This window comes from Trypanosoma melophagium (assembly GCF_022059095.1).
Source record: "Trypanosoma melophagium isolate St. Kilda chromosome Unknown ctg13segment0, whole genome shotgun sequence".
NCBI classification, from domain to species: domain Eukaryota; phylum Euglenozoa; class Kinetoplastea; order Trypanosomatida; family Trypanosomatidae; genus Trypanosoma; species Trypanosoma melophagium.
The window spans coordinates 13,902-41,783 of record NW_027125139.1 but is presented as its reverse complement, the minus strand read 5'-3'; the positions used below and the strand labels follow the sequence as shown (position 1 = coordinate 41,783).

Genomic DNA, 27,882 nt, shown 5'->3' with positions numbered 1-27,882 from the left:
GAAAGGTAAGAAAGCGATATACAAAAATGAAGAGCCACAAGAGAGGATTATATACTCGTATAAATATTCCTTACCCATTTTTTTTTTCTTTTTTTTTCTTTTTTCTTCTCTTTTTTCCTTTCTATTTTCTCTTTCTTTATCTCTCTCCATTCCTTCTTTTTGAGTACGTCACCACATAGCAGTAGTAGTCGTGGTGGTGGTAGTAGTGGTGGTATTTCTCCTTGCTCTTATAGTTTTAGGAGCTGGACGCATAGCTGTGTGCGTGTCTACATATAAATAGATAAAGAGATATAAAGAGACGGCTAGAAGGAACACACTCACTCCCTCCCTTTTCCAAGGAGCGTGTAAGAGTGACGGTTCTTCTTTTTCTTCTACTTATTATTGTATAGTTTCCTCTTCTACAGTCTCCGTATACTTCCATGCAGCCTCCCTGTGCGGCGGTGCCTCTCTCGCGGCCGGCGTTAATGCGGCGGGGTGTTGACTTCACGCGGGCCGCTTGGGCTGCCGGACTGCGGGCGGACGAACGCGGCCCCGCCCAACTCCGCCCCGTCGCCGTTGACTTTCCGCTGCCCGCCCGCAATGTCGCCCGCGTCCGCTGCGGGGGAACTGTCGTAATCGCCACCGCCGCCGACCGCCTCGTCGAGCCGCACCCACGACGACCGCGGCACGGAATGCTCAACTGCAATGTGCGGCAGAACCCAACAGAGCGGGATGTGCAGGCGCAGTCGCAGGCACGACGACAACTCGCGGCGTTTCTGGAGCGAGTTATTAAGGGAGGAGGCGTGCTGGATACGGAGAGTCTCTGTGTGTTGCCAGGGAGACGGGTGTGGAGTATCACTATTGATGTTGTCGTCTTAAATGATGAGGGGAACACCACAGACGCGGCGGTGTGGGCTACCATGGCATTACTGCTACACTACAGAAGACCAGAGATCACCGTGCGTGGGAACAACGTCATTGTACACCCCCCACACGAGCGAGACCCCGTTCCATTATCTATTCACCACACCCCACTCTCCTTTGGTTTCGTCATCACAGCAGCACCGGGCACACGAGAGAAACTGGCGCGTAAGACTGGAACTGATGTGTCAGAGACCGCATTGGATGTCGTTGTGGATCCAACAGTGGAGGAGTCGCTCGCAGCAGCAGCCACATTGGTTGTGGCTATCAACGCGGAGGGACAGGTATGTGCAGTGTCAAAGACAGAGGGATGCTGCATCCGCGTGGCGGAGCTTAACCAGTGTATACAAACAGCAAGTATTCTCGCGCCACGCGTTATGGAGTTAATTCGGGATGCTATGGCCGCACATGATGCAAAGAGACAGAAGACAGTTAAAGGACAGTTCCTTTGGGCACAGAAACGCGCTGGTGTCAGTAGGGTAGAAGAACCGGAAACGGCCAAGAAGAAAAAGGAAGAATCTTGAGAAAAATGGAGAGTAACCAGTGAATTGAAGTCATCATAAACAGGTAAAAGAAGAAGAAGAGCATCAAACTGCCTCAGTCCTCCCGATATGAAAGAAAAAGGCCGGTGGTACTACATTTATATGATGAGAAAAAGAAAAGAATGAAAAAGTGAATGAAAAAAAAAAGCATCTGTGGGACGATATAACGGAAATAAAAAAGAAAAACGAAACCGAAACGAAGAGACATAGCTACACGAATTTAGTGTCTGTAATTTTGTTTTTCTCTGCGACAAACTGCTTTTTTTTTCCTTTTCTTTTTTTGTAAACCCTATCCCTTACTGGTAATATTAGGGTGATTTTTTTATCCCTATTCTGAACTATTTCCTTATTTCCTTCCTTCCTTTTTTCTCTTTCACTTTATCGCGTTACATTACACTTGGCTTTTTGCCGTTTTTTTTTTAAATTTGTGCCTTTTGTTAGTTAGTTAAGGCATTCTGGTGTACGTCATCTCAGAAGAACTTTTTTTTTCTTCTATAGAATGGACTTAAGCCCTCTGCCAGATGAAGATCTGGGGGTTTCGGAAGTTCTGTGGTCTCCTGATTTGGACGCACGTTGGCGTTTCCTGCGCCGACATATTAGTCCATTTGAAAGGGACCGAGTAGCGTACTACTCTGCCAAATATCAAAAGCCTGTATTTGTTTATATGAACCCTATTGTCTGGCGCCGTTTGGTAGAAAAACAAGGCGCTTTTCGTGCAGTAGAGCTTATGCTAATGTTAGGCTTTGCGCCAGCGCCAGAAGGCCCGTGGACAATTACAGAGTGGATTGAACGCGAGGCTGCGGCAACAGCACGTAATACATCAACTACTGGAAGCAACGCCGTTTTCAGTTCCAACAGCGGATACCCCAACTCTCGGAGGCCAATTGCTGTTCCCCCTGGAACCGGTGATGATTCACGTATAGGCGGCGGTGTGCGTTTCTTTCTCCTTAATCACGAAGACACACGCCCATCTATTACGGGCTCTCCAGTAAGTCAATATATGTCTCCACGTTCTAGTACGATGGGGGTGCGGGCCGGAAGTCCGGCAGTAGTGACAATGTGCTCGCAGGTATCTTCACCAGTTATTGCAACAACAACAACAACAACAGCAACTTCATTGTCATCTGGAGCAGCTGTTACCGGAACACACCGGGTAGATGGGGAGCCTGCTGTTACACGTATTCGTAATCTTGAGGCTGAGGTGCGGGAGCTAACACGACAGATTCGCATTCTCAAGTCACGAGAATTGGAACAAGAAGTGAGTACTGTCTGTGATGTAGCATCACAGAATGAATCTCCACAACCGCACATTATTGTACGTCCGGATCGTCCTTTCATTGCTTCTACAAATTGTCATGCACTTGTATGTCTACCAGTAAATTATCTTGATCCCGATTGTGCACCGTATGTTGTGTCTCTCGGTGCTGCATCGGGGCGTATGTTGCTGGCTTGTACTATTGTAGAACACCGTTATGTTATATTTGTCGCGCCGCCGCAGCGTCATGGTTCGCTGGCTGTTGTTCTTCTTTGCACTCGAGAAGGCACTCTTCGACCGTATACGCGGGCGGTGTGGTTAGAGTATAGGGCACAAGATCCACCCAATACGTTAACGCACCATGCAGTGAATCAACTACTACAGGAGATCCCGCTGCCATCCTCGGCGACGGCCATTGACCCGAACCCGAGTGAGATGGAACAGGCAAAGAGTGAGAGTGCCTTTGAGGACGATAACACTTTCTGCGATACCGACACCGCCGTGAGTACCTCTGACCACGGTCTAGAGACGGAACCACGTCTGCCCCTCACAAAAGAAATGCTGCAGCTCATACCAAATGGAGTTATTGCGGGAATGCGGGCCTCACGTACGGCGGCAACAAGTCATATACATCCCAATGATGCTACATTAAGTGTTCCGGAGAGTTCAGGTTCATCCACTGGTGGTGAGCGTGAGGCGGCAGCTCCAACAGAGCAGTTGTGGGACGATAGCCGTCTCCCTAAACGAGGTAGTACCACAATGAGTACCGGACATCCGACAAGTTATCAACGTGGACAACAAAGCGGTTACTCAGATGAGGAAGCAACTCAACACGCTTTTAACTGTACGACCAATCATACTGATTTGAGTAGTTCCACGGCAACTTCTGTAGTGAGTTTTGAGAGTACAACACCAAGTGGTGGGTTTGGTTCTGCTGGTATAATGGTGCGTCGTGGTTGGGTACGGCACTGCGTACCGGGACATCATCAAACAACCAATACCATTCTCTGAATGGATATGTGAATCCTTTTGTTTCAAAATAAAAAAAAAAGAAGAGGTAGTGACAGCGTTACACAGAGGAGAGTTTTCAGCCACTAGATGTAAGGTATACCTCGAAAGCATATCATTAGGAATATTCCATTTTCCCAGTTAGTGGTAGGTTCATTTGTTTTGAGTTTTATATATTTCTTTTTATTTTGTGTCTTTTTTTCTTCTCACTTATCCAGACCAGTGGAGTAGGTGCTGGGTAAACTACTGTTGTGTTTCTTGTCTTTTTATTTATCTGTTTATTTCTTTACCTCCTCACCTCTAGGGGACGTGTCCTCCCACAGCAAACCACTCTAAGTCAAATAAAAGTGTGTAAACGGACGTTCAGGTATATCTGGAACAAGGAAGAAATTATTTTCATACAAACATATTTATATAGTGTGCCTGTGTGTGCGTAAGAAAGAAAGAAAGAAAGAAAGAAAGAGGTGAATTGATTGGTAGAAATAAATAAGTAGAGGTTGCAAAAATGCTGACAATGCGACAGCTGGTTCCCCCCTCTGTGATACACCTCGCACGTCCTCTTCTTTTAGTGGATGGTAGCACCGTAATACTTGCCGCCATCGCTTCCTCATTATATGTGCGTATACCTATCTGGAAAAAAGACAGACACGGAAGAGAGGAGTGTACTTTAGGTCACACAGTGGATGAGTTAAATTTAGGAAGTGTTGCTGTGGAAATTGTGCCATGCGCGCATCAGTGCTTCGTGGTTTTGACAGAAGATAATGAAGTAGTAGTTGGAAGATTCCAAGCAAATTTGCCAACACCACATGACTCATGGCTAAAAAATGACGTGCTACACCCGAACAATTCATGGATTATTCTACACCGTGGTAAACTCTCAACATCACGACTAGGTAGCCGCCCTGCTCCATCCATGTGTCCACTTTTTGCCTGTGGGTTAAGTGGAACTGTTGTAAAGTGCAGTATTTTTCGTGGTTGGCGTCATGCAATTAGAATTATTATCCCAAATAACGTATCCGACACTTTTTTGAGTGAGAAGTGGGTTATTGATGTTCCACATGGGGTAGGGTCCTTTTCATATAGTGTTGCACCATTCAAGCGTGATGTCATAGAAGAATCAGATGAAGATCTTTTAATGCGTTGTACTGTCGTTGAATTAGCAGAGCGTAAGCGTACGCAATGTCCGGCAATGGCGACACTTCCGTGTGGTTCCCCTCCTGTAAGAGTCACAGTAGATGTTGGCAATGCTGATGATACAGTAGTTGCAATGGCTTTGATGCCTGGGTTACAATATTCAAGATATGATAGTTTTGTCTTTGTCTCTACATGCCGTAGTTCACTAAAAGTCTATGAGGTTCAACCATCATCTTTCTTAAAAGATCTAGCAGCAAGTATATGTGTTGATGGTACTCCTTACTTTGTACTAACACTCCCAGAGCGCATGTTAGTTCTTTCAATGCTTGGTGGTATACACATACTTTCCGTCCTCCTTCTTGATGGTAACACACCGATTGGTATGGCTGCTCATACACAAAGATGGGGAGTTATTCGTCTCGCACGTAGCTCACATAAGGCTGTGGCGGGTGTCGTACTGCAGTCAAAAGATCTACCACCGCACAGTAGTACGAAAGAAGTCTTGTGGCTGCTGCTTGATAATGGCACCTTAACGGAGGTGCCGTTAAACGCCTGGCTATCGCAGGATGGAGAGACGGTGTTGTGTGATGCTCCTGGTATTCAATCCGGCGACTGCGAGGACGGGGAGTGGCCGGAGAGTTGCATTGACGGTGTGGCGTGTGGATTTCTCGCGGTTTCACTTCTGCCGCTGCAGCACCGCCGCGGGTGTTGGGCGCCGTACGCGGGGACGGGGCGGTATGCGTTGTTGAGTGATGGTGTGGCCGATACGTATATCATTGATCTCATTTCACGGCGGGTAGTGGGGAGTTTGTGTTCACACGGGGCCATGACGGCGGCCTGCACGGGGCCTGGGGTGAGTTTACTTGTGGCCTACAGCAAAGGTGTACTGCAGTGTCTCTCACCAGGAATTGCAGCACCGGCGCGGGTGTGTGCAGAACTCGCCGGGATTCGACAGATGTATCCACTACCGCACATGCACACCACACCATCTGCCGGTTTAGTGTTTTACCTGTTAGCTACTACCGCCACACACACGGTGGTCTTGGAGGGGTCGGTGGGATATATAAAGAAGGTACGGGAGACACGGGACTTTATACTTGATGAACCAACCCTCGCCGTGTACTCGGCACCATCGTTATCATCATCATCAGTAGTAGGAGTTCCTTCATCATCTCTCTCTTTTGCACAGTGTACTCCCACGCGACTCAATCTCTCTGGAAGACGCATACTGCTAAGACAATTACTACCAGAATTCGAGAGTATTTCACATGCGTGTTTTGGAGGCAATAATTTTATCACCGTTGCAGAAAGTAGACGTTTATCAGTTCTTTTGATTGATAACGAGGATCTTCCACGTGTTCTCGTGCAAGAGTCTCTTCCAGGTGATATATCACATCTAACTACATGGCCTATGGATGAAAACAAACAACAGTGGGGTGTAGCAGCATGCCTCTGGTCACATGAAATAGTGGTATTGCTGCTAAATGAATCTGTTGTGCACCGACACGTGCTTCCTATATCTGTCGTTGTGCTTTCTAGTTTTCCACTGGGAAATACTACCAAAGGTGACACCATCCATAGCAGTAACAGCAATAATAATAATAATAATAATAATAATAATAATAATAATAATAATATCAAGAGTCACAAGACAACAGAAGACATTCGCAAAAGTGGTGGGGTAGGATTGACGCTTGTAGATAACGCAACTGCTGTACTACACTGTGGTAGTGTGGAACATCAGCCTATTCTTAATATATTGGAAGATGTTGACGGTAATGGATTTTCTGCAGATAATTGTTTTTCTGTTTTTGTACTTGGTGGAAAAACCAATCCTAGTCTACACTTTAACCTTATGGCACTGCGTGACAATACAGTTGAACTTGTAATGTTAGACTCTACTGCCGTTATTATGGAGCAGCTGGGTGTTGCCTTATCCCCACACTCAGGGATGTTGGGTAGTGACCATTGTGCTATTACTACTATTACTACTACTGGGGACGTTGGTCCTGCATTTCGCTCTGGCTTCGTGTTGTATATTCCATCTGTGTCATTTTACATAATCGTCCTTGCTGACGCGACACACCTAGCCGTGTGGTCATTGCCTGAAGTTATTCCCCCAACAGGTAAGACCGCCTCACCTTCTCAACGCCGCAGTGTGCTACGTCGTGGTCCTATGGCGTACCAAGTAACACGCTCCTTGCAGTTGCCAGCGGTCACAACGTATGAACACCGTGTCTCACGGATTGTCTACCTCCCATTTTCCAGTACAATTGTCGCACTTACAGATCGTGGGGAAACGACTTCCCTTGTCAGTACTATTGATGCAGAGACGTTTCGCATCCTCGACGGTCTTCCCATGGCGACACGTGAAATTCCAACTTGTATTGAACCACTTTCTACCGATACTACTACTACTACTACTACTAATTCCGCTAGTACTGCAGACGTCGTTGTAATCGGTACTGCTGTACAGCCGTCTGCGACTACAAGTGAGCCGAGTGAGGGACGTTTACTTGTGTTGCATGTCCGGCCACTTCGCATTTCTGCCATGGCATCTATTCATACAGGTGGAGTAATTGACATCTCTATACAGGGATTTGGTGAAGAGCAACTCATCGCGGTTGCAGCTCTTGATAGTGTGTTGGTATACCGCCTCACTGGCGTCACACTAACACATCTCTGTTCCACTGATACTAAATCTGCCTGTACTACTGTCGCGTTACGCTACCCGTTTCTCTCATGTGGTCTGCAGTTGTGGGGAACTCAATACATGCAATTGTTACCGGAGGGAGGCAAAACTGGAGACCCATATCCGGATGATTGGGAAAGCCTCTCAACGGCATCCGTGGATGACGAATATAATAATTCCCCGAATATTAGAACTACCACGAGTCATCCTAACACGTGTGAAGGTGAAAAGGAATCATCTCTTCAACAGTCGTGTGGTGTAGGCGCCCCATGGTCGCGATGGCGTGGGGTCTCATTTACGCTAAAGTCCTGCGTGCTGGAACCCGCTGCCTTTGCGGCTGTACACGCCCAAACCATCTACGGCGACGACTTTGTGCGGGTGGACGCCGCGCGTAATCTCACGATGGTCTCATTTCGCGCCCCTGCGGCCCCTGTGGCGGATGAAGTGGCGGCAACCCGCGTTGTTGGTGTGGAGGGCGGCTACTGCAGTGCACTCACCCGCGCCGTGCGACTGCCATCGTGTCCGCTGCACTTGTTTGTGTGTGGGCGGGCGAGTTGGTCGCCGTGGCGGCACCGCCAAACGCCGTTTGTGTTGTGCGGTGAACACCCCTCCGCACTGCGGCGTGTGGGGCCGTTGTTGTTATTGCCATGCGCCGACGGGGGACTGCGACTCGCGGGGGAAATCCCGCACGCCTTCGCGGGGCCGCTGCTGCGGGTGGAACAGCGCGTCACGGAGCTGCACGACACCACACTCGCCTTAAGCCGGCAGTGGGAGTCCACTGTAACAATAATAGGAAGAACAACAGAGATGCATGTGAATACAGCAGATATAAATAGAGGAGGCGGTGGAGGGGGACTGCGGCGTACATGTCATGCGGTGAGTGTGGAGAGTGCACATGCGATACAGAGCGCCACGCGGGTGTTGCGTAAACAGAACTTTCTCTGCGTGGATGCGGTGGAGGAGTATTGGCTGTTAACACTGCTGGCAGAGGTGCCGGACCCAATGCTTGAACCAGATGAGGCTCTCATGATTGCACGCAAGAAGGGATTGTTGGATAAACATCTCCTGCATGTGTGGGAGGAGTACGCAGGTGCATTACAGGATGTAGACATTGGGGAGGTTTTATATCTCTGGTAAGTGATAAAAGTGTTAGTTACATCATTTTTGTGTTTTTTGATTGTTTGTTTTTTCTTTGTTTGTTTCTCATGGTTTTTTTTTCTTCTTTATCTGGTGTGTTCTCTTGTTACTGGCGCTACGATTATCAGTACTTCCCACGGCTACTATAAAAAGTATTTCTAATACTAGTACTACTATGATTGCTCACAAATGAGAAAACATAAATCTTACTATGGACGCCATTACAACTATTACCTATTGTTTTTTTTTTTTGCTACCACAACCACCACAATTGGATTTTTTCTGTCTATTTGCCCATATATCACTCGCTTATCATCTAATACAAACGCCCTGAGTTGAGAATGATTTCTTTCCCCCTTTTTTTTCTTTGTTCTCCCTCTTTTCTCTACCTCTCTTCTCTCATTCGCTATATTAGCTCAATCGAACGTACTTTCGATAAAAACAAAGAAAGTGTTCACACATTTTTGTGTTTCCACCAACTTACCCAAACAAGAAGAAAGAAGTTGGAGGCGAAGAAAAGAGAAAAAAAACACTAACAACTTCGATATCAGGAAGGAGAAGCGCATCAGCGACCAGACAAACAAGGAAGGTATAGAAGAAAAAGAAAATAAAGAGAATAAAAAGGAGTATAGTTATTATTTCTTTTTCTCTCCTTCTTTCCTTCCTTCTTTCTTTCTTGGATACATACAAATACTCTCTTTATCTGTCTTGGTTTTTACAGTACCGAAGTAGAAAATAGAAATAATAAAAAGAGAAAAATCACAAATTCAGCAGCAACAGCAACAAAATAAAAGGAAAAAAAAGAAAAAAAAGAATAAAAAGAGTGGCAAAAAGAAAATAGCCACTCATACAGCAATCAGTTGAATATTGTTTTCTTTTTTTGTGATTTCAACATAGCGCCTCGTTTCTATTCACACTAACTTTTTTTTTTTCGTCCTTCAGTTTTTCTATTCATTCCTCCTACTTTGTGTGTGTGTGTGCGATAGAAGCCCACCATTGTGCGAAGAGCGAGGATACTCATCCTATACACGTACATAAGTTGATATATATACCTCTGGAATCACGGGTAAAGCAGTAAAACACGCGAAGAAAGAAGAAAAAAAAAACGTGTGGGTGAAAAAAAAGAAATAGAAAGAACAGGAGGCCGTAAAACAGTTTCAGTGACGCAAAATTGCATTTGGCATTTGCGTCGTTCTATTGTGTTGGTAGAGTTCAAAAGAGCGCAAGCTGCGAAATACGAAGAAATAAAGAAGGGAAGAAAAAAAAAAAAAAGGACAATACCAGGAGCAACAACTATCACGACTAAAACAGCTTAAAGGAGGGGAAGAGAGGGCAAGAAGTTTATCAGAAGGAACTGAAGAAGAGAAAAAAAAACAGGACTGCAGAAAAGGAAAGAGAAAGAAACGTAAAAAAGAAAACAACAGTAAAAATAAACAACGAAAACCTTGACAACGGCGACTGTCACACATTTTAGCTGCAGAGACAAAGAAGAATAAAAAAAGAAAAGAAAGAAAATGGACCCTCCATCTGCTGTTTTAGCTCAGTTGAGAACACTAAAACTGAGCAATGGGGTGCGTTTGGGGGATCTTTCTTCCAACAACGCCAGACCCTCAACCAATGTAACTAGTACTCTGAATACTTTTATCAACGAGCACAGACATCTCGCGGCGACAGCGATACTAAAACAGCAACATCAACAGAGGGATGAAGAGAGACTAAAACGAAGTGCTGCAAGAGAAACTCCATCGCAGGTGACCTCGACCGACACCGCCATCAGACACAACAGACAAAATGAATTAAAATCAAATCGAGCTCCACATGGCGCTAGCAGCAGTAGCAGCAATAGCGGTACTGTTACTGGCGTAGTGGGTAGTGTTTCTGGTGGTGGCATAGGACACAGTAGTGGTGGTGTTAGTGTTAGTGGTAGTGGTAGTGGTAGTGGTGGTGGTGGTGTTATTAGCAGCAGCAACCACCACAATAATAATAATAATAATAATAATAATAATAATAATAATAATAATAATAACAAACACATGCGAGCTATGCGCCCCACACCACGATCACAGCAGGTTTCGGAAGAAACTCACAGCAAAGAGGGAGGGACTATTGCTACTGCTACAACATCGGCTTCTTCTGTTGGACAACCATCCAATGCGATTGAACAGCTGCTCCGAGCGCTACCGTCTACGAGCATTGCAACCGTGCGGGATCCGATTCCAACACCGCCCGCAGTAGCGATAGTACAACCCAATGTGGAAGCAGACGCTGCCCGAATGACGACCGTGATGGCTGGAGATGCGTCTAATCCACAATTGCTAGAGCCAATAGATAACCTCAATGCCCATAGGCCGATTATCCGAACTGCACCCCCATGCGAGCACCGATACATTATCGTTGGCGACATCCATGGCTGTCCAGCGCAGTTGGAAGAGCTCATGGCAAAGGTGAATTACCAACAAGGGAAGGATTGTCTGATTTTAGCAGGTGACTTAGTAAACAAGGGACCTGACTCTGTAGGAGTAGTTCGACTTGCCCAGAAACTTGGTGCTATTGGAGTTCTAGGCAATCATGATTACACTCTATTGAACTGCATTGCCCGTTGTCGCAAGCAAAGGCAGCGTACTATCCAGGAAGAGCAGGATCCTGTTATGCAATTGGCGAGTTCATTCCCGCAAGGGTGTGAGGATTACCTCCGCTCACTTCCGCACATGCTGCGGATACCCAAATACAATGTTCTGGTAGTCCACGCCGGTCTCAACGTGAGTTACCCGATTGATAGCCAGGACGTGTATGAGATTATGCACATACGACGTCTGGAGCTGATGGGCAACAACAGCGGGGCTCACCCCAGCGGCACTAGTACTACTAATAGTACTAATAGCACTAATAGTACAGTAGGGGATGAGAAGAAATCGCGTGCGAAGGCCCGCTGGCGGGCGGTGGTGAAGGGCAATCGCGGGGATCCGTGGGGTGAAGTGTGGACGGGACCGGAAGTTGTGGTGTTCGGCCACGACGCCCGCGCCGGGCTGCAGCGGCACCGCCACGCGTACGGCATCGACACCGGCTGCGTCTACGGCGGAGAACTCACGTGTGTCATTTACGGCCCGGCGGATCCCGCGGGGCGACTCGTCGCCGTGCCGGGGCTGCCAATGTACACAAATGAGCGCCAGGGCCTTCCACCGCCGGCGGCACCGGTGTACGAGCAGTACGCGGATGAACTGGCGAAACTCATTCTGCGGCCCACCACACGTGCGGTGACGCCGAGCGTTGCGAATGGCAGTCGCCCGGTGTTTCTCGCCGCCCCAGTGGATACCAATGCAAATGCAAATACAAATAATACGGCAGGAACAGCGGGAAATGTGTCAACGGGGACAACAGAGGAAGGAGGAGAGGCGACTGGGCGTGGATTGTACGCCGTGGAGCGGGCCACCCTCTTGTCTCTCATCAAGTCGAATGAACTGCGGGCGGTGAAGGCACTCATGTCGCTTCCCATTTACGAAACCGCATGGCTGGCGCTGCTGGACAACCGAGATGGGGACTACGCCGCCAGCTTCTGGATCCCAGTTGTGCAGGGAATACTCGAGGGACTATTAACGCAATCAGCTAGTACTACGACGGCGGCGTCTACACCGGAATACGCCGATGATGTACTGCAACTCGCACTGGAAGTGTGTGATGAACTGGACGCCGTGCGGCAAGTAGTGGCAACACAACTGCAGACATTAGCGGCAAGTGAGGCGGCCGGCACGTTCCCTCTAACGAAGGCCACAGCGAAGTTTCTGCGGCTCGTCGCGGGACTGTAAAGGATAATAACAACAACAACAACAACAACAACAACAACGATATGTGTAGTTGTGGCGTTGTATTAAAAAGAAAAAAAACCCACACCACCCCCTTCTTCTTCTGGTGGTGATGACAGTGATGATGGTGATGATCATGATAAGAATGATAATGTGGGAATAAAAGGTAAAGGAAAAGAAATAAACAAGAAAGATTGAAAAATAACAAGCGAAAAGGGGAGGAAGTCTGGTATAGGATGACTTTGGGGAAATGGAGGAAAAGAATGAAAAAGTGGAAAATTAAACAAAAAGAAATGAAGGAAATTGAGATGTGGGATACGTGTGTCTCTCTGTGTGTGTAAGTATGTATGTATCTCTGCTTGAATAGATAACAACAACAACAAAAAAAAGAAAATAAGAAACAGGAAGATTGAGCAACAACAACAACAAGAACAAGTAGAAGAATAAAAGAACAGGTCAAAACGCGATGGAAATAGAGATGGAGATGGGTGAGAATTTCACTCTCTTCGGACGAACTGAACAGTAAATGGATAAAACTGTCTCTCTTGTTATAGCTATTATTATTATTATTATTATTATTATTATTATTATTATTATTATTATTATTATTATTATTATTATTGCTGTTGTCTGTAGATGAAGAGTGAAAATAACAATACCGTGTGGGTGTTCTTTTTCTTACCGCTGCTGTTGTCTTTATTTTCTTCCTCCATTTGCCTATCAATATGAGTCCATCCATCCATCCATCGATCTTTTTTTTTCTGATCTATTTACTCTATTGGGCTCTGCTTCATTTTTTTCTATATTTATTTGCTTGTTTGTTTGTTGCTCTTCTCCTTTTTCTCGTGCGAACGCCTATCCCCTGCTCTTCCCACACGTGCACCCTCATGGAAGGAACACTTGACGGGCGGTAGCTGCGAGATGCGTACAATGAGGGAAATAAAAGAAGAAGTGAAAATGGTTGCTCACCACGATAATCATATATATATATATATATAATCAGTGAGCAGAGAGGCAAACAACCGTACATACATGTATTGTTTGTAATGTATTATCTATCTATCCCTATTTTGTCTCTTCCAGGGCGTGTACTCCATCCCTCTTTCTTCCTTTTCTTTTTTTTTCTTGGTTTCTTTTTCTTATAATTTTCTATTTTTATTTTCTTCGTTTTCTCTCTCTCTATCTATTTATGCCTTTATTGCTCTTGTTGGATGAGATCATCCCCCATGCGTTGTACGTGTGTTGGCCGAACAGACATGTACACACGCAAATAAGTACTGCGTGAGAGGAATAGACACACCATTACGAGAACTTATTGCGGAAAAAGAGAAACAGAAAAAAAAAAAAAACAATCAAAGAATGAAACAAAAAAAAGAAAGTGGGAAAGAATTGATGATAATAGTAACAAATGTGTATTTAGTGGTTGCGGTGCGTTATCCCTGCGTCTACTGAAAGGAGTGGGATTCCAATTATTCTTTCACCCATTCAATTACTGTTATCATCATTTTATATTACGGGTTCTTGTTTTTTTTCTTTTTTCTATTTTCCTTTGAGCTCTGGATGATAGTGGGGAGTGTGAATATTATGATGATGATGATGTTTTTTTTCTTTTTTGGGAGTGGGAATGAATACTTGTGTGTGTATATAGTTTCTTTTTTACTTTTTCTTTTTTTCCTTTTTGTTTTCTCTATGTGTGGGATTATTTTTGTTTTTTTTTCTTTTGGTTTGTCTGTTCAGTGTGTACGACTGAGTGTCTATCTATCTATTTGATATAGTGCTTCTACTGGACGTGGTACGTTGCACACCCATTATTTCTGCGTTTTATCACAGTCGTATATATATATATATATATATATATATATATATTTCTTTTTTTTAACTTTTTCATTCTCTCTGCCTGTGTGGAATTCATTCCTTATATGCCATTAATCTCTTTCTATCTCTCACTATATCTATCTATCTATCTATCTATCTATCTATCTATCTATCTATCTATCTATCTATCTATCTATCTATCTATCTATATATATATATATATATATATATATATATATATATATATATATATATGGTGATGGGGAATTCTTTTGGCTTCTCTGGACGTACTTCACTACACCGTTCCCCAACAAACAAGAACAGTAACTACGAAGAAGTACTATTATGGCTATTATTAACAATATTGGTAATAATAATAATAATAATAATAATAATAATAATAATAATAATAATAATAATAATAATAATAATAATAATAACAGTGAATGAATGGATGAATGTCCACACGGGTGGAGTGAAGAGAGAGACGAATACATGCTGAAGTGTATTTAAAACAACGAGTGATGATATTGGAAGGAAATGAAACAGTTTGTGAGGATTAAAAAGAAGAAAATAATAAATACAAAAGGGTATCAAAGCTGAAAGAAAGAAAATGATGAATGAGGGCTCAGAAAAAAAAAGTCCATGAAAGTGGGAGAAGTAAACAAAATAACAAGAAAAAAGAAAATAAACGAATATATATATATATATATATATATATATATATTAATGTATATATGCTGTTTAGATAAGGGAAAAGGGGGCAATAAAGAAAAAGGGATATAAAGAGAGAGAGATTGGAAAAATGAATAATTGCGGAAATGAAAATATAATACGAAAATGATATTTCCAAGCATGAATGTATTCTTCCTTATTAGGAACATAAGAAAGAGAAGAAAAAATAGAATAAAAGAAAGAAAAAGATAAAATCATTATTATTAATAAAGAAAATAATAATAAAAGAAACAAATAAAGGAACAACTGATGGTTGCTAGAAAGTCTATTGGTAAGAGAGGTGAAGAATCTCGTTTCTTTCTTTTTTTTTCTTCTCTCTCGATTCCACTGACGCTCTTTTTCTTTTTTCTTTTCTCTACTGTGATTGCACTGTTGTTTATTCCCAATTAACGAAGAGAAACAACCGAAAATGAAAATAAGAACGTTAATTAAATTAAATTGGGGCGCACACATTTTTTTTTCTTTTTTAACTCATCTCATATGTTTATTGTCCTGTCAATATAAAGTGCGTGCCGCAGAGAGAGAGAAAGAAGAACAAGTGAATTAAAGGAAAATAAGTAAAAAGGAAAGAAAAACGGAGAAAATAAATTAAAAAAAGAAAAAAAGAGTAATACTAATACTAATAATAATAATAATAATAATAATAATAATAACAAACAAGGGATAAATAAGAGAGAAGGGGTATATATTTTCGTAAGAGAGGAGTTCTTTAGAAATAAAAATAAAGAGTGAAGGAAAAAGAGAACATGGACATGTCAATAACAACAAATAACAATAAGAACGGAATTGTTTCTTTGCTTTCAGTCTCTTTTCTTTCACATTCTTCTTTTTTTTGTTTTTATTTCGCTTTGAGTTCTCCTCGCCTCGTGCAATATGTAAAAAGGCGTAAAGAGAATAGAAACGCCGGAGGAGACGGCAGCGAACGGGAATTGGAGTTTCCAATTGAAATGAATGGTTTCATTTTTGTTTTTCTTTCTTCTTCTTATGAGTGTTATTATTATTATTATAGGTATTATTATTATTATTATTATTATTACGCTTGATTGATTGATTAATTTTTTTTTTCTCATTTTGTTTTGTTTTTTGTTTTTCGCATCTTCTTGAACGGTGTTGCTGCATGGGGGGATAGTGCAGCAAAAACAATACAAGAAGACCCCCTTCGTTAATATATATAGTTATATTTATATGTGTTTCCGTAAAAGAAAAATAAAAAAGAAAGAAAGAAGGGGAAAAGTAAAAAAAAAAGAAAAAGGAATCCGCATTTAATGTATTTCCATATATAAAAGTATATACGGATATGAGGATTGGGGTTATGAATACACACACTTTATGCATTCGATGCATTTTTTTTTTGTTTTTGGGTGGGGTGTTCTTGTCTTGAAATGCACTACTGCTGTAAATGTTATATAATATATCCATACTATTATTATTCCTTTTCTTTACTATTCTTAGTTCTTTTGGGATCTGTACGTGTCCATATATATATATATTTGTATGTCTTTATTTGTTTTTCTCCTTTCTGCCTTTGAAGAGCTCACACGCGCACAGTCAGACAGAGACAAACAGGTAGTTACAGATAGATAAAGAGAAGGAAATAATAGAAACCCAAAAGATAAAATAAGAAAGAGTTACTTCTCTCTCTCTCTCTCTCTCTATATATATATATATATATATATATATATATATATATATATATATTACTATATATCACTCTTACCTTTTTTTCTGCTGAACCAATGAGAGAATTAATGAAACTCCCAGTCAACTGCGACCGCCTCGTTCTTCTTGACGAGACAACTATGGCGGCGTGGGGAAAGGAGAATATTTACTTCTGCACACTTCAATCCTCCACATCATCAAAAACAACTAGCAATACTAATACTACTAATAATACCATTACTACTACATCATCATCTTCTGCTGGTGTTGTGTCGATGGATTTACCAAAACACGTGGATGGCGTTTCCCCGTGGCACCCGCCAGGAGCATCGCTGCAGCACTGCGGTGTATTTTACATAATGGATGGAAATATCCACTTCCGCCGCTGCTCTGCGGCATCTGAACCGTCATCCATTATTCAATTACCGCCAAACTGCGATATTGTGCGGGAAGTGACTGTGTGCTTTGGTACAACGTTGGTGATACGCACTGGCAGTGACGTGTTGTGTTACGCACTCGCTCCCAGCAGCGCTGCGGCCATTCATCGACTCCCACTCATTGGACGCGTCGCCCTCCCACCACACCCAACTGGAAGAAAAGAAGAAACTGTGGTGACGATGTACGCCTCGCCATCTCCCACACATTCGGCTCGAATGCAAGTAAATGTGGATTGTACAATTGCGATTCTGCAGTACTGCCGGTCATTGCGTTGTGTTGATGTGTTGATGCTCGCCGTCACGCCCGCACATGTGGCGCTGCTGCGGCGTACACGCAACGGCGGTCTGTCACTACCGTCAAATACGAATACACTGCAGTGCTGCGATGTGAACTGGCCGAGACAAGAGTTATTATTATTACTATTATTATGCGGCAACACAGATCTCAATAATAATAATAATAATAATAATAATAATAATAATAATAATAATAATAATAATAATAATAATAATAATAATAATAATAATAATAATGAGAATATGTTGTGTGTATTGCAGTTGCAGACAATGGAGTGGGGGCCGACACCAACTGCCGCCATACCGCAATCCATCACGGCTGTGCAGTTCACACATACCGGCGAGATGTGGGTCCTCACAGAAAAAGATGAGAAGTGTGTGAAGTTAATTAACTGCAGTGCGGGAACAGTCATGCGGGAGGTGGAACTGCCACGTATGGCACGAAACGATAATGTACGCCTGACCACATTGGGGGCGAGTGTGTTTGTTCTCGTTGGTAAGAACATTATGGAGATACAATCAAACCAGGCAGAGACAAGTTCCACAACAGGAGGATCTACATTGTGTGATTGGTTGTTGCTGAAAGCAACGAAAGATGATGCGCAGAGTACCAAGCAAATGCGTAAAGAGATGACAAGAGAAATTAATGAAGTTGTGGCATTTCTGGAGGGCGATGCTAACGATGATAGTTGTCGTACAATGATTGTACGGGATGGCCGCTATGTTTCCTCTGCGCCTGAAACTACTGGAGTCTATCATCACGCCGTACTTGACGCCATTGAGGGAAATAGCAAACGCACCGATGTGAACAAGAATGCCTCTCTTGTGAAGTATATTGCTATAGCGCAATCTTTACATCCTGCGACTATTCTGCGTGTATTACGTGTGCCCGATTGCAGTCTGCGTCTCTCACTTGCGGTGCTGCTGGCCGCAAAGTCATCCCTGACGGCCGGCGGTGTGCGGCTGTTGGAGTGGGGCACACCCGTACGTTCCTTCACCCGCGCTATTGGACGAGTGGAGACGAAACGATTTGCGGCGGCACTGTACGAAAGTGCACTTGCGGCTCTGGCGGCTGGTGCCCTCGCCGCCGTTGAGTTTCTCTGCGCCGTGGCCGATGTTGTGATGATTGCGGCTGTGGGAAATAGGAACAGCGGTGCGGTGGTGGTGTCGCGTGAGGAGGCGGGGGTGGAGGAAGTTATCGCAGAAGCGCTTGGTGTGCTCTCATCCTATGCACAGTGGGCACTGGCAACAGCACCGGCACTCGGTGTTATTACGGCGCATGTTGGACCGCAGCGTGAAGGAACGAAGGAGGCGGCTGTACGTGATCGTGTCGCACACGCCATTAACACATCCCGTAGTGTGCAGATCGAACCAATGATACTGGGACGAAGATGAAAAAATAGTAGAGGATTAATGAATTGAAGAAGTATATATATATATATATATATATATGTTTCTGTGTGTGTCTGTGAAGAGAGAAAAATAAATGGAAAGGTGAAAGAGCGAAAGGCCCTTGTTTTATTTCTTATTTATTTAGGGTCTAAATCGTCTAAAACTTGAGAAAGTAATCTGCTAATTATTTTGTTTTTTTCTGCGTTTAGTCAAGCGATAAGTCTGACATCCCTTTTGCCCCTGATATTGGAATATTGTTTTTTTTTTCTGCTTTTCACACATTTGTTCTGTTTTTCTCCTACTGACGCTTTTCTCTCTCTTTTTCTTTTCCTCTCCTCCCCTTTTATTACTGTAGAAGAAGTGTGATTAGGTAGGAACAAAATAAACTGCGCGTGTCTGTGTGTGTGTGTGTTTCTGTTTCTCACTAACTTAGTCCTATATATATTTCCTCACACAGGAACTCACACACAGACTCTCTGTTTGTTTGATTGTGTGGTTGTACTGATATTGCTGGTTCTAGTGGTGGGAAAACAACACGTGATGACTTCCATTGGCAAAGGCGCCATTCAAGTAGAACCCCGACAAGGGTATTGTGTTAACTTTGATGTAGACACAACATATGCCATTCCCTTCACTGTGCGAAATGTCTCACGTGAGATGTGCACCGTCCGCTTCACCCCGCCCAGCAATCAACGTGTCTTTCGCATTAACACCACTTCTGTGCGGCTGGCGCCCGGACTCACACATGTGATTGAGGCGGAGTTCACCACACACGAGCCGCGGGACTACCAGGACAGTTTTGTGGTCTTCACAGCAGGGGAGTCCATCACAGTACCGCTGGTCGCGAAGTGCTGCCCGGATCTCGAGTTTCCCACAACGGTGAACTTTGGGCGGGTGGAGCGCAATCGGCGGGGACTCTCAAAGTTGTTGACCCTCACGAATCGCGGCCGGCGCGAACTTCGAGTGTCTGTGACAACACCAACAACGCCACTACTCACATCAACAACTGGAATGGGAATTGATGAGATGGCGGTGGTGCGGGTCTCACCGGCGGTGTGTGTGGTGCCGGCGATGAGCACGGCGAATGTTTACGTGGAGCTGCTCCGTCTCGATGTTGGGAAACATCAACAACGACTGCAGGTGACTGTCCTCAGCGAGGATGCAGAACAACAACAATCACAATTACTACAATTACAACAACAACAACAACAACAACAATCATCTCAATCGTTATCATCGCAAGCATCACAATTGCCGGAGGTGATGGTGGAGGTGGAGGTGGTGGACTGCCGTGGGTCGTTGCTTGATCCCCACACCGGTGAGGAACTGCACGCACTGAATTTTGCCAAAACATACGCCGGGACTCGACGGGTGATGGAATTAGATGTACGCAATGAAAGTGAACAACAAGTGAGTTTCGCATTTCGTCCCAATGGCGAGGCGGCGAACGGGCCGTTTGGTTTCGAACCGCGACACGGCCGTTTAGGCCCACATGAAACAAGACGCATTACTGCCGTCTTTGCACCGCTTGCAACACAGGCAAGAAAAGGATGGTGCAGTAATAGAGAGAAACAACAGGCATCACAGCAGATGTATGAGGCGCTTTTCTCACTACTCTTTGTAGAAACTGAGAATACACACACAGTACGTGTTACTGGAACAAGTACCACAACCGTTGCCTGGATCTCACAGCCGGTAGTGGACTTTGGACAGTGTGCGATGAATGATCATTGTGATGTGGTGGTAAAAGTTCATAATGGGCATGAGGATATGCCATTACACTTTGCATTTCCACGTGTGGCACACTATACTATCACTCCTATGGAGGGAAAGGTCCCACCGAGTGGCTCATGCGATATAAGATTAACATTTCATCCACGACGATTAGGTATCTTTAAAGATCAGATAGCTGTTGTATTCAATGCGACGGAACGGCAAACCTTAGAATTCTCAGGTATCGCCACTTCACTTGCACCACCGCCTAAGTTAATTGGTGGTATTGATAAGTTACCAGAGGACTTTGCGTCCACTCTAAAAATGGCTAAACCACTAAGAGATGAACCGCGACGTACAATTACCAATAGATCAACCACCGCTATAGCCGCAACAACAACAAGAACAACAACAAAGACAGTGGTAAGTGCTGTTGATATTGGTATGGTTCCAGCAGAGGGATTACATCCACCAGAACCAGAACTCCCACCTGTTTCATTCAAGACTAAATCAGTTAACGGTTTTGGGTTAGTTCGTGGTGTTGATTACTTCTCACCTGTTACATTGGATGCAAAAACACTCATTAAAAGAGTCTTTAAAGAGGCACCAACTAATGCTGCAGAACGACGGGATTGTCGTCGGGAATTGCAACCAATGGATCTTCTTCGCATTGCCGCTCCTATTAAAGTTTTGGATTATCATCGGGTGACCGTAGGTTCTACATCCACTAAAACATTCTTTCTCTACAATGGAACTTCAGCTTCGGTATTAGCGGTAATGCCAATGGAGGAAACTCATCTCTCCTTTTCACCTCAGTCACAAGTAATACCAGCCGGTAGGGCAGCCGCATTTGATGTGAATTTCTATAGTTCTGCTGTACAGACGTATCAGCAAATTGTGCAAATAAGGATTAATGGACATCACACATTGCGTTTCACCATACAGGCAGATGTTGTACCGGTAGAAGTCTCCTTATCAAGAGATGAAGTAACAATACACTTTGTAGACTTTGGCGAAGACCCTGTTGCACATGCATCTGTTATACTCTCTAATCTCGGCAACAGTGAGGCAGTTTACATGTGGGTTTTGGCAGATGGTCCCTTCACCATCTCACCAATGAGTGGTTCGATTTCCCCAATGAATAAAGTGACAGCACAATTAATGTTTAGTCCACCACAGGGTGTTCTAAACGCTGAGGCAAAGGCAGAATTGCATGTAAAAGGTGGAACAGCGGTAAAATTGCTTAACTTAAAGGGAGTTATTGCCCCTACATTATGTGTATGGGCTGGTAGTTCAACAGGAAATGAGTATACTGTTGAGTTATCTAGTGTACCTGCGGGAGTGTCAACTACTGCGACGGCTGTATTACACAATAGAGGTCGCAATAGTGCCTTCTTTTCCCTTGATTTACTTCCAGAGTGGGTAACTATAACACCAGTGAGTGGACGTATAGGACCAGGAGAGTCTGAGGACATTACAGTCGCAGTACAACATGACATTCCAGGATTATTACAATGTACTATCCCCTGCTGTGTACGTGGAATGAAACGACCACTAAAGTTGCATCTTGGCGCAATGGTATCGGTTGCCCCATTAAGTATTTTGTCACCGGAGCGTCACAATGGTGAGATCCTTCTGGTCTTTGATACGGTTTACATTGGTACGGAAAAGACTCTTCCGGTTCGTTTCAGCAACAGCGGGGATGTGGCAGCTGTGATCTACGTGGATCTTCAACAACACCCCGCGTACACACTGCGATGTCCAGAGAATAGTGCAGCATCACTGGAATGGCGGGGCCGCGGGGATGTTGTGCCTGGTGTGATATACATCACTATTCCCTCCCACACTGAGGCGACGGTGTTATTTGTATTTAAACCAAAAACCGCTGGCAATGATGAGCGTTTCTTTGTTACGTGGCGGCATATTGGCACCGGTGAGGCCAATCCACTCCCGCCACTCGCAGTTGCTGGTCGCGCCATAATGTCAAGAGTGCGACTGCAGCGACAAGTACTGGAGTTTCCACACACCGTCGTGGGAGCCCCCGCCGTGCCAATGATGTTAACAATAGAGAACACCTCCAGTAGTGTGGTGCAATGGGAATTATTGTTAGAGCGGAGTCGTGAAGAGGAAAGTGGTGGTGGGAAACGTCCTAATAGTAGTACCAACAGCAATAAAAACAAAATCAGCAATATCAACAATAATAATACCGTCAAGAATGATGATGGGAGTAATGTACCATTTCATATAAGCCCTGAAAGTGGAACTTTGGGACCTCATTCATCACAAACATTACATGCAACATTTATGCCTAATGTGATGGGGGAAAGAAATGAACGGTATTCTGTATACCTTGATGGAGATTTAGAGCACCCGTGTGCACAAGTTCAAGTTACAGGTTTTGCTACACTTCCACGTATCATATGTGATAGAAAAGAACTTATCTTTCCTGCTGTTCCACTCAATGTGAGTGTGGAGGAAACAATGTGCATTGTAAACGATGGTTTTGACTCTATTGAAGTTCGCTACAAAAGTCCAGAACCAGGACCACTTACTATAAGCTTTCCTCGTGGATCTGTAGCCAAGTCTTCCGGTTGTATTCCTGTACGTGTTGAATTCTGCTGTCCGAAACCAGTAACCTTTTCATCATCTATTACATTTACTTCAGATAAAGGTGAGTCCCTTACTATTCCTATTACAGGAACTGCAGTCAATTCTTACATTACTACCGCTCCGTATGTAATGCACCAACGTGGTCGTTCACATATTGATACTGGTGCTACTATTAAATGTTTAAAAGAGGAGTGGGAACACCCACTCCTCTACCATGATGACGTCCCTGTTGTAAACACCACTGACATAAATAATAGTAATGAAGTTAAAGGGAAGCAGACAGAACGTTTACAGTCTGAACATGATCCTTTTAGTTTTGTAGATGTTATTGGACGAGAAATGTATTCCCACTATTCTATTGAAAATTTGCGTTTATGGCTCAACTATAATGTTCTTAAAGAATCTGTGGATGACTTGATTGTTGCGTTACAGTCAACAGATGGACGTGTGCTTCTTGAGGCGGTTTACCAACTTGCTGGTAAGCGACTCAAGAAGACACATTCTTCAACAAGTAACGAAAAATCACTTGCATTCCTTGAAACACTGACGACATATATAAAATCTCGTGGGGGATGTCTAAGTGATGTACGAATTCCTTATTTGTTAACATATGACGCATATTGCCGCTATCAAGAGAGTTGTGGAATGGAGGCAATATCTTCTACTGCCTTTTCAGTACGCGCTAACCACGCATGGGTAACGGTTGTTTTACAGTTTATTCGTGTGTTATATTTACCCAAGTTTGATTTCACATCCATTCTACAAATGTATCCCGGCATGAAGACATACATTCCACAAACAGAGTGGAGTTCAACACCATTTCAGACAGCATTACATAGCAGCAACGTATTTAGCCCAGAGGAAAGTCTGCTGCTGCGATGGGTCGCACATAACTTGCATCAGTGTATAGAGGACAAACTATTAAAAGGATCACATAAAATTATTAGACGTTTTGAAGACTTTCGTGATTCTCTAGGTTTAATAGCCTCTATTTTATTATATGTGCCTTCGGTGACCCCACGATTGTCACTAGACCGTCTCGTCAAGGATCCAACAACACCTACAGAGATGGAGGCTAATGCCACAGTACTCCTTGCCGCATTATCGTACCTGGGAATTCCTCTTCGTGCTACTGCACGTGATCTGCTAGATTATAGCGGAGTTGATTGGTTACTGCTTGCTGCAACACTCTTTATGTATTTACCGCGTTTTATCCCAACTACGGCTATCTCTCTTGAGGGAAAATTACTTGCACCAATGACACGGACGGTAGATGTAACGAACACATCCAACACAGCACGTAACTATACAGTGGATATGAGCAATTCCATTTTTCGTGCTGCTCCACAGGAGCTTAGTGTTGATTCTGGCAGTACGGCGAAACTATTAATTGAAGTGACATTGCGCTTTAACCGCCGAGCAGAGGGACTATGTGTACTCATTGACACATCTACAACCCTTATGACAGAACGTGCACCTGTTGTGCTTCGCCTTACGGCGGTTCCAAACAATGAACCACTACGTGTTATTCACATTCAGACCCCACTCTATACTATACTAAAGCAGGATATTCAGGTAGAAAGCCCATTTCCACAGAACTGTGTTGCTACACTTCGGGTGGCGCAGGAGTATAAGAATGACGCCGCCTATCCTGAAGGAGAATTTGGAAAAACGCTACAAGGTGCCTTTAGTACATCTGCTGAGGTGTTGCCATTTTGCAGTGGTGAATCAACAAAGTTGGCACTGCAATTTGCACCATGCGCTCGCGGTAAGTATGAGGCACGTATTACATTTCATGATGAACATCAGGGTGAATTTTCATACGTTGTCATTGGAACGTGTACATTACCAAAACCAGTGGATAAGAGCAGTATTCGTGGAGAGGCGGGAGAAGAGTGTAGTAGCACACTTCTCCTAAAACTGCAAAACGCACCATTTGAGAGAATGTTACGTACACTTGAGGATCAGCGTAGAGCTCCTACAACACGTACGAACAAAGCATCTGCTGTACCTGATCTTTCAGGTATACCATACAGTGTGACGTTTGTAAATGATACAGGTGTTGGACCGAGTCCGTTCTTTCACGGCCCTGAGACGGTTATGTTCACAGGAGGTGATCCTATGCCATCACTGACGTATTTCTTCTTACCCAAATACCTTGGAGAGTACAATGGTTTTATTCTCTTGTCCTCCAAGTACGATGTACGCAGTATTCAGATAACAGGAAAGTGTGTACCAACTGGTGAGAAGGGTATATTACGCTTTGCTTGTCCGGCACGACAAAGTATTACACAAGGAGTTCCAGTTATTAACAATAGCAATGAAAACTGGCTGATAACAGCAACCCTTGAGGGTACAAGTTTTAGTGGTCCAAAGGAGTTAAGAGTACCACGTGGGAAACATCGGGATTATCCACTACGATATAATCCCGCATGGATCACATCTGACAAGGGAAGTTTAACTCTATTCAACAATGAAACGGGCGAGAGACGTATATATACATTAATAGGTGAGGCAGAGGAACCAATATCAGAGGATACTATTACGGTTGAGTGTCGTGCACGTGAGCGACGTACAGAGATGTTGACGGTTCCGGATATTAACGGTGTGGATGCTATGTATAATGTAGAGACAGATCTCCCTTTTGCACATGGAGAATCATCCGTATTAGTGCGTCGAGGAAAAACTGCAAAGTATGCTCTGGTATTACATCCCATGACGGGTGGTACTTATGTAGGTACTGTTGTCTGTCGCGCTCCTAATGGTCGTTATGCATGGTATGCCATTACCGTAATCGTCAGCTCTCCTGAAAAGGAGGGAACTGTTGATATCAAGACAGATGCACGTACACCTGTAACAGCTGATGTGAGTATTAATAACCCAATTGATAAACCTCTTCTCTTCACTGTACGACGTTACGGTAGTGGTTTATTTGGAGAGAACTCTGTTATGGTTGAGGCAAGTGCGGCAGCGGTATACTCCTTTGTGTTTGTTCCATCTCAAACGGGTTCATTTAACGGACGTTTGGTTTTTTGTAATGATGTAATTGGTGAATTTTGGTATGATCTAAATATTCTTGTGGAGGAAGCAGCACCGGAGGAAATAGATTTTGAGAGTGAAATTGGAGTTCCTGAAGTAGTACAAGTTCGAATACCGAATAATACTTCGGTTGAACGCACCCTTTACGTCTCTAATACAAATCCCCGTAACTTTGCTACGGCTCCAATGCTTCTCAGTATTCCTGCATACTCCGAGTTAACAGTTGATGTTATATATACTCCAACTATTTTAGGCAAGAAACAGGAAAGCATGTTAAAGTTATATAATCAAGATTTGGGTGAATGGCGTTATGCCTGTTCCGGTATTGGTCTTCCGCCTGCAGAAAGTGAACCAGTGGAGTGTGTGTGTGAGGTGGAGGGAAGATTATCGTTGACGCTAAAGTTTAAAAATCCATTTGAGGCCCCAATGATACCAGAGGCCACACTTATATCTAGTTGTGAAAAGGGATATTACACACTTGCGGCTGGACAGAAACAACCGGTTGTTCCCGGTGCAGAGGCCTCCATCACCCTCACATACGCACCGAAGACTGTTGGTCATCATGAGGCTACAGTATTAGTGCGTCCTGCAACGATAACGGATAAGGTGCAAGATATAACATGGAAATTTCCACTTAAAGGTCTTGCAGAGTGGCGTTGTCGAGATGTTTCTCTGAACTATCGCTCTGTTGCACGACGACAGCTGGAGGAAACGGTTATGCTGCAGGCACCTGGTGTATCAGAGGAGGATAAGGATAAAATCACAGTGGAGTTGGAATTGGATCGGAAACAAGAATACGCTAGAGCAATTCAATCAAGTTTTCAAGCTAAGGTAGTCACATTTGATGCGAGTAAAAGTGTGATAACTCTAAACTTACGCTTTGCGCCTTTACGTCCATTTATGGCCTCAGCGGATCTTGTGCTTCGCTGTGAAAGAGGCGCTACATGGCGTTATTCCATCAATCTTGATGCTGTACGAGCGGAGTATGATGATGTTTTGACCATTACAGCTGCTTTGCACACAGCCTCTGCCATTACATTTGATATGTACAATGTATTTCCTCACAGCTCTCCGTTTAACGCCTACTTTACCCCTGAGAGTTCGCGTGATTTATCCGTTACGGTTACACAAGGTGTACTTCGTCCATTTATTGTTGGGCAAAAAAATCCAACCGCCGCAACACCAGTGCAAGTGCAGTTCGCCCCTTCTGCACGTGTACCACAAGTAGAGGGAACCCTTATTGTTGATACAGAGGAAATGCAGTGGTCCTTTAAAGTAGTGGGGAAACTGGAGAGCCGGTCTGTCGAGGGTAAGAAGGTGCAACGTATGTAGATAATAGTGTCGCGCACACAATGTAAAAGTGAGTGAGAGAAAAACGCAAAAAGGAAAGAAATGAACGAAATAAATGAATTGGCATCCTGTTCTTTTTTTTATCTTGGAGGGGAATGTCTGTCATTTATTGTTCATTATCTCTCCATATATGCGTATGTGTATTTGTTCTACTTGCATGACCGTTTGTGCGCTTGGGTGTATGCTGTAGTCACTTTTTTCCTTTATTTTGCATTATTATTATTATTATTATTATTATTATTATTATTGTTCTTTTTGCAAGGTGTTTGTGTTTGTTTTTCTACTAATCCTCCTCCCTCTTCTAATCTCCCTTTTTGTCTTATTACCGATTTCAACCCCCCTCATAACCGTTAATCATGCCTAATAG

The 27,882-nt window shown here is 43.8% G+C and overlaps 6 protein-coding genes across 7 annotated transcripts; all 6 read left to right on the top strand.

The window, feature by feature from the left end:
• Window positions 1–419: 419 nt before the first annotated feature.
• On the top strand, window positions 420–1,424 carry LSM04_005755 (Exoribonuclease; the record flags this gene model as incomplete). The annotated part of the gene is made up of 1 exon (XM_067331880.1): window positions 420–1,424. The coding sequence occupies one exon, from the start codon at window positions 420–422 to the stop codon at window positions 1,422–1,424; it is 1,005 nt and encodes a 334-aa protein (XP_067194195.1).
• A 517-nt stretch (window positions 1,425–1,941) lies between these two features.
• On the top strand, window positions 1,942–3,708 carry LSM04_009615 (uncharacterized protein; the record flags this gene model as incomplete). The annotated part of the gene is made up of 1 exon (XM_067331879.1): window positions 1,942–3,708. One exon carries the CDS (start codon window positions 1,942–1,944, stop codon window positions 3,706–3,708), a length of 1,767 nt encoding a protein of 588 aa, XP_067194231.1.
• Window positions 3,709–4,210: 502 nt separating this feature from the next.
• On the top strand, window positions 4,211–8,668 carry LSM04_007211 (uncharacterized protein; the record flags this gene model as incomplete). Its single annotated transcript, XM_067331878.1, has 2 exons — window positions 4,211–8,298; window positions 8,368–8,668. 2 exons carry the CDS (start codon window positions 4,211–4,213, stop codon window positions 8,666–8,668), a joined length of 4,389 nt encoding a protein of 1,462 aa, XP_067194212.1.
• A 1,514-nt stretch (window positions 8,669–10,182) lies between these two features.
• On the top strand, window positions 10,183–12,471 carry LSM04_008564 (the record flags this gene model as incomplete). Of its 2 annotated transcripts, none has more annotated exons than XM_067331876.1 (1): window positions 10,183–12,471. In XM_067331876.1, one exon carries the CDS (start codon window positions 10,183–10,185, stop codon window positions 12,469–12,471), a length of 2,289 nt encoding a protein of 762 aa, XP_067194223.1. The 2 variants fall into 2 exon arrangements, with proteins under 2 accessions (XP_067194223.1, XP_067194224.1); XM_067331877.1 differs by having other exon boundaries at window positions 11,467–12,471.
• A 4,283-nt stretch (window positions 12,472–16,754) lies between these two features.
• LSM04_009514 (uncharacterized protein) lies at window positions 16,755–18,806 on the top strand (the record flags this gene model as incomplete). Its single annotated transcript, XM_067331875.1, has 1 exon — window positions 16,755–18,806. One exon carries the CDS (start codon window positions 16,755–16,757, stop codon window positions 18,804–18,806), a length of 2,052 nt encoding a protein of 683 aa, XP_067194230.1.
• Window positions 18,807–19,343: 537 nt separating this feature from the next.
• LSM04_006869 (uncharacterized protein) lies at window positions 19,344–27,497 on the top strand (the record flags this gene model as incomplete). Its single annotated transcript, XM_067331872.1, has 1 exon — window positions 19,344–27,497. The coding sequence occupies one exon, from the start codon at window positions 19,344–19,346 to the stop codon at window positions 27,495–27,497; it is 8,154 nt and encodes a 2,717-aa protein (XP_067194208.1).
• Window positions 27,498–27,882: the final 385 nt, after the last annotated feature.